The sequence below is a fragment of the Globicephala melas genome, chromosome 6, assembly GCF_963455315.2.
Source record: "Globicephala melas chromosome 6, mGloMel1.2, whole genome shotgun sequence".
NCBI classification, from domain to species: Eukaryota; Metazoa; Chordata; class Mammalia; order Artiodactyla; family Delphinidae; genus Globicephala; species Globicephala melas.
In genome coordinates this window covers 68,378,246-68,384,876 of record NC_083319.1, presented here as the reverse complement: position 1 = coordinate 68,384,876, position 6,631 = coordinate 68,378,246, and the positions used below count along the sequence as shown (strand labels likewise).

At 43.5% G+C, this 6,631-nt stretch overlaps 1 protein-coding gene across 1 annotated transcript in view; it reads left to right on the top strand.

Moving 5' to 3' along the window:
* The first annotated feature begins 3,837 nt into the window (after window positions 1–3,837).
* Window positions 3,838–6,631, top strand: part of HAUS6 (HAUS augmin like complex subunit 6) — a 44,041-nt gene continuing 41,247 nt past the window's right edge. Inside the window, exon 1 of the mRNA XM_030840626.3 lies at window positions 3,838–4,265. Within this exon, the coding sequence (XP_030696486.2) occupies window positions 4,138–4,265 (128 nt within the window). The 5' untranslated portion in view covers window positions 3,838–4,137. The remainder of the gene's footprint in view (window positions 4,266–6,631) is intronic.

Below are 6,631 nucleotides of genomic sequence, written 5' to 3'. Positions count from 1 at the left end.
TCTTTGTATCATCACATAGTGAAAAGAGCAGAGAGAGGAAGCAAACCCTCTTGTGACTCTTATAGTTCTATGCATGAGGGCTTCACCCTTATGACTGCATCTAATCCTAATTACCTCCCAAAGACCCAACCTTCTAATACCATCACACTGAGCAATAGGGTTTCAACATATGAATTTGGCGGGGGGGGGGGACACAAACATTCAGCCCATAACAAATGACAAATGAGAATTTCAACATTTTGCAATCACCTGTGAATAATGGATCTAAGCACTTAGCATTATTGCTTGCCAATGGCATAAACAGAGATATTACATATTTCCTGATGAAAAAGCATATACCAACCATCATCTAATCTTGCCAAAGTGATCATACATGAGTCCAATCAATCCTCTGGATCCAGGTGCCAATTTGAACAAAGTACAGAGGACAGGGACAGTGGAACATGTTGAACTGTACCATGAGGATGCAATCAGTGAAACCCAGACTAGGGGATATTATTCAGGTCAAATAGCCCTGGTTCTTCAACAGATTAATTGTAAGAAAAAGGGGAGGGGGAATGAGAAAAATGTGTAATTAAATTATATTATTAAAAACAAACAAAAAGATACATGCACTCCAATGTTTATTGCAACACTATTTACAGTAGCCAGGACATGGAAGCAACCTAAATGTCCATCAACAGAGGAATGGATAAAGAAAATATGGTACTTGGGGCTTCCCTGGTGGCGCAGTGGTTGGGAGTCCGCCTGCCAATGCAAGGGACACGGGTTCGAGCCCTGGTCTGGGAGGATCCCACATGCTGCAGAGCGGCTGGGCCTATGTGCCACGTCTACTGAGCCTGTGCTCTAGAGCCTGCGTGCCCCAACTGCTGAGGCCCACGCACCTGGAGCCTGTGCTCCACAATGGGAGAAGCCACCGCAGTGAGAAGCCCGCACACTGCAACAGAGAGTAGCCCCCGCTCATCACAACTAAAGAATAGACCACGTGCAGGAATTAGGACCCAAAATAACCAAAAATAAATAAATAAATTTTTTTAAAAAATAAGATATGGTACATATATACAATGGAATATTACTCAGCCATAAAAAAGAACAAAATAATGCCTTTTGCAGCAACATGGATGGACCTAGAGATTGTCATACTGAGTGAAGTAAGTCAGACACAGAAAGACAAATATCATATGATATCGCTTATATGTGGTATCTAAAAAGAAGGGTACAAATGCACTTATTTACAAAACAGAAGTAGAATCACGGATGTAGAAAACTTATGGTTACCAGGGGTCGTGGGGAGGGCTAAATTGGGGGATTGGGATTGACATATAGACACTACTATATATAAAATAGATAACTAATAAGAACCTGTTGTACAGCACAGGGAACCCTATTCAATACTCTGTAATGGACTAAATGAGAAAAGAGTTTAAAAAAAAGTGGCTACATGTATGTGTATAACGGAATCATTTTGCTGTACACCTGAAACTAACACAACATTGTAAATCAACTATACCCCAATAAAAACTTAAAACAAACAAACAAACCCAGGAAAGACTAAAAAAAAAAAAAGAGGCAAGACCAAAAAAAAAAAAAAAAGCAAGACTAAACTATAGTGTCTAGGGAAGCATACTTGGGTGGTCAAACTACAAGACAATGCAAGGAAGTTGTTATTATTATCTTTTAAATATAAATTTATTTATTTATTTATTTATTTTTGGCTGTGTTGGGTCTTCATTGCTGTGCATGGGCTTTCTCTAGCTGCAGTGAGTAAGGGCTACACTTCATTGCAGTGTGCGGGCTTCTCATTGCGGTGACTTCATTTGTTGCGGAGCATGAGCTCTAGGCGCATGGGCTTCAGTAGTTGTGGCACGTGGGCTCAGTAGTTGTGGCTTGCGGGCTCTAGAGCTCAGGCTCAGTAGTTGTGGCGCACGGGCTTCGTTGCTCTGCGGCATGTGGGATCTTCCTGGACAAGGGATCAAACCCGTGTTCCCTTCATTGACAGGCAGATTCTTAACCACTGTGCCACCAGGGAAGTCCCGGAAGTTATTATTATAAAAGTGAGGATGGTGGTTATCTTTCGGGAAAAGAGAGGTTTCTGGAATGGATGGAGAACTTTTATTTCTTGTTCTGGGTGATAGTTATGATGATGTTCATTTATAATGATACATTAAGCTATTTTTAAAAAGTAAATTGGAGTGCCTGGGGTATAAATCTTGAGTCGAGTGGCACATGGGCCTGCTGTTTCCTGAGCCTTATTATCTGGCCTTTCCGTTCTTTATTGATGCTATTCAGGACCATCCGATAAAACTCCTTCAGAGTCAGTTTTGCTGCTTGCAATCAAAGAATGCTAATTGATTCAAGTGGCTTTGGAAAGTTACCACTAGCAGTAAGGTGGATATAGACAACTTTTTGGAGAAGTTTTGCTATGAAGAGAAATGGACTGATAGCTAGAAAGGCATTGGGGTCAAAGGATTTTTTTTTTAATGATGGAAGATATTACATCATGTTTATATACTGATGGTAAGAACTGATGATGCTGCAGGAGAGAGTAGAGGACAAATGCTGGAGCAAACTCCTTGTGTGTGAGAAAGGGAATACAGTCCATCGAATGTGTGAGAGGACTGGTCTTAGGTAGGCACACCCTGATTCACCCCGATTAACGAAAGACAAGGAAGACTATATGGGCAAAGATATAGGCAGGTTGGTAAACTGTTGGTGGAGGTTCTTTTTTGGAAGCATCTATCAATTAAGAACAAAGGACATCATTGAGAGTGAGGAGGAAGAAGTGGGTATTGGAAGTTTAAAGGAGGGAAGAATATACATGTAATTGTAAGGAGAGTGAGATTTGGGGGAAATAGTAGGGTGGAGAGGGCAGGCCTAAGAGTCTACTTCAGTTGTCATGAATTTTGGGTAATGCCAGGCATCATAATTGCATTTAGCTGCTAAGCTGCAGGTACGGAGTAGGCAGAGAATTGATATAATAGCCATTTGGATTCTGCCAGATAAATCTGGCAAAGACAGAAAGCGGCCAGGGTGCTGAGAAGAGTTCGAGGAACTGAGAGGCCAGGGCATTGGAAAGATTACCTACATGGATACTGAAATCATCAAAAATTATTCCAGGAGTAATGTTGGGAGAGACAGAGAATTAAGGGCTAAATCTCAGAATGAGGTCCAGCAACCTGGAGATCTTACACTTGACCTCCACAAGGAAGACTTGTGGGTGATAGCATACTTATCAAATGAGCTGGTGGTTTTAGTGTGGCAATAATTGCGTAAAGTGTTAATGAGAAATAAGTAGGCTATCCACCCCATTTCCAGGTTCTGCTGTATATGGCATGTGGAGGAGAAAGTAGTCATCAATTGACAGGGTTGCAGGGGAAAGGTGTATGCGTAGGGGAGAGCCAGATTTCTTAGAGCAAGGAGATGAAAGGAACATTCATCACTTGAGGGCAAACAAGATTTTACTAATAATAGATCCCAGGCTCAGAAGTTACGCGACTTGCTCAGGGTTACACATGTAGTGAGAACAGCTGAGGAAATCCAATGCTTTTCTACTACAGTGAACAGCTTATGGTTTTTATCTGACGCAATAGGCATATACGAGAAAAGGAACTACAAAGATAAGAAAAAAAGGATCAGAAAACGCGAAGCCGCAAGACGCCAGCAAAACCCCAAGACGCCAGCAAAACCCAGCAATCACGAGGAACTTCGCCAGCCCCGCAATGCCTTGTGGGTCTTGTATGCTCTCGGCTGGTCTTAACCGGAAAAGACCGAGGCAAGGGTGCATTGCATGGCGGGAGACGGTCCTCTAAAGAAGCCCCTCCTCCTCCGGAAGCCGGGTAGCGCCGGCGCAAACCGTTCTTCTGGAGGCGCGGGACGCTTCTTTTGTGGTGACTTCGCTTAGGCCGCTGTGCCGTACAACCGGTAGAGGCTCTGTTTCCCTGAAACTTTAGAGTCTCAGGCCATTTGAGGCATTTGAGGCCATTTGAGGCGAAATGGTTCCGGACGAGAGAGGATCAGGCGGTGGCAATACAGGGGCCGCCGCCATCTCAGGCTGCCCGTAGGGAAAAAGCCTGAGGGGCCCTCGCAGTCGTTGGAGCCTGCGCTTTCTTCCTTTGCTGGGCCCTGCCTACTGCGAAGATGAGTTCGGCCTGGGTCCCTTCTTTCGAGAAGGAGCATCTCTGGATGTATCTGCAGGCGCTCGGCTTCGAGCCGGGCTCGGCGACCGTAGCCGGTGGAAAGATCGTGTCGCACACGCACCTCGGAGTGTAAGGAGGCCGGGGCCGACGGGGCGGGGGAGTCTGAGCCTGGCCGTGCTGGCGTGACCCGCCTTGTTGCGGACCTCGTAGGTTGATGAATTAAGTAGTCGGTTACTGGGGCCCGGCACTGGCTGCAGAGTTCCTGCTTCCAGTGGCAGCCAGCCTGGTGGCAGGAGACTGTCTGTTATGGGACCTTGCCGGGAGCGCCTTGTAGGGGAGTAGAGTCTGCAGTTGGGGCGAAACTGAAGGGGCGGCTTATTCCTGCTTTGGTAGTGAAGCTGGGTGGTCTGTGAAGTCGAGGGAGAGGTGGCGGTTTGGTAACGGAGGGACTTGGGAACGCCTTCCGTTAGGTGCAAACGCCTTTAGGACTCGAGGGAGACTTTCAAGGTAGTTGATCTTTAGTTTATAATTTTCACTAACTGAAATAGCAGGCTGAAGCCTGCCACAGTTAGCAAAAAACTAGTAGAGAGTGGTATTAAGATGAAAAGTGAAAAAAAGCCCCTTCCTGCTTTGCTACAGATGTTACAGATCTCATCATAAAACTTAATGCTTGGGCTTCCCTGGTGGCGCAGTGGTTGAGAGTCCGCCTGCCGATGCAGGGGATGTGGGTTCGTGCCCCGGTCCGGTCCGGGAAGATCCCACATGCCGCGGAGCGGCTGGGCCCGTGAGCCATGGCCGCTGAGCCTGCGCGTCCGGAGCCTGTGCTCCGCAACGGGAGAGGCCACAACAGTGAGAGGCCCGCGTACCGGAAAAAAACAAAAAACTTAATGCTTTGTTTATATTTCTATGTCTTAATTTATCAACTTTAGACAGTCTCTATTATCTTGGCCACTATAGGCCAAGGAAAATTTGGGATACATAGGCTATCTCCTGTTCTCAATCTTCTTGACTTTTGTAATTACGTTATTTCCGTTTTTCTTGTGGCAGTATTTAAATGATGTGTTTAGACCTCTGTTTCTTGGTGTATCAATCTCAAAAGTATCTCTGGATTCCCCACGATGTAATTTCACAGTGAAGGCTGCTATTTATACGATAATTAGCGCACCTACACTTACCTACCCTCTGCCTTCTCCCTCTTGACTTTTTTCAGCTGTATTAGAACTGTTTTACTGTCAAGGTTTAGAGCTGTAATTAAGTTTTGTTTGGTAACTGTTTGGAAGTTACTACTATTTATATGTAGAAAGGTTTTGTCTAGAAGTCTAGTCTAAAAATTGACAACCAGTGGGTAGCATTTTTCAGGTTATGATTATATATTAATAAATGTGCCACCTATCTCACATGATTTGATGCCCCACCATATGGCAGAAAAACTTAAAGCTTCTCCCAGGCCTCCACTGAGGATGGTTCCCATTGCCACTGCATCCTCTCTATTGTTTTGGCAATCTTAGTTTTCTCTGCTCTGGCTTATTCAATTGCAGTCTTCTTTCTGCCTTTGAAAATTAAATAAAATCTGCCAAGTTCTGGTTCAGTGATGATAGTTTTTTTTTTAAACATTGTTATAGATTCACTGCCCCCCTCCCATGTCTTTAGAGTTGTCTCAGTTGGTTAGTGGGAGGGATATACTAAAACAGATGTCCCCTTTAAAATGCTTTAAGCAAGAATGTGGCATCAAATTTACTTCAAAATTAAAACATTTTTTTGATTCACTTATGTTTACATATGTTAGAATTCATTCTTTTTGGTGTGCAGTTGTATGTGTTTCTAGTTTCTGTGAGCATGTAATTGTGTAGCCACTTTTCTTATAAAGTTAAATGTACATTTAACATATGATCCAGCAATTCCATTCCTAGGCATCTGCCCAAAAGATTTGCATTTTGGAAAAATCCTTCTGGTTGCATTACAGAGAATGGATTAGAGGGGGAATCAGGGCTTTGCAGTTAGGTAGACGTAAACTAAGGAGTCAGTGGGAATGGAAAGGAAAGGTGATTCATTCATTTGTAGGTTTTTTTTTTTTTGCTTGGAAGGTGATTCGCTTTTATTTATTTTGCCAGTGAATGTGTAAGAGCAACATATACATTCTTTTGTCATCTATTTAGGAAAAATTTTGAAAGCTGAAGGATAATGTCGAGCCATATTCACTATGAGATATAAGCCTAAACAAAGTTTCTATTCCAAGGAAGAAGAAAAAATCCAGTTTTCCCAAAGGAAAACTTTGTCTGCTTTCCTTACATTGAAATGCAAGTATTGCTGAAAACCAGTTTTTAATCCTCCACCTGACACACAGCCTGAAGTGTAATGAGCTAAGTTTGCAAGAGGGGGTTATTTTGTTAGGGTCCAAGATGTGTCTTTATCACACATCATTGTGTTTGTTTGTTTATTTATTTATTTTGGCTGCGTTGGGTCTTTGTTGCTGCGCGCAGGCTTTCTCTAGTTGT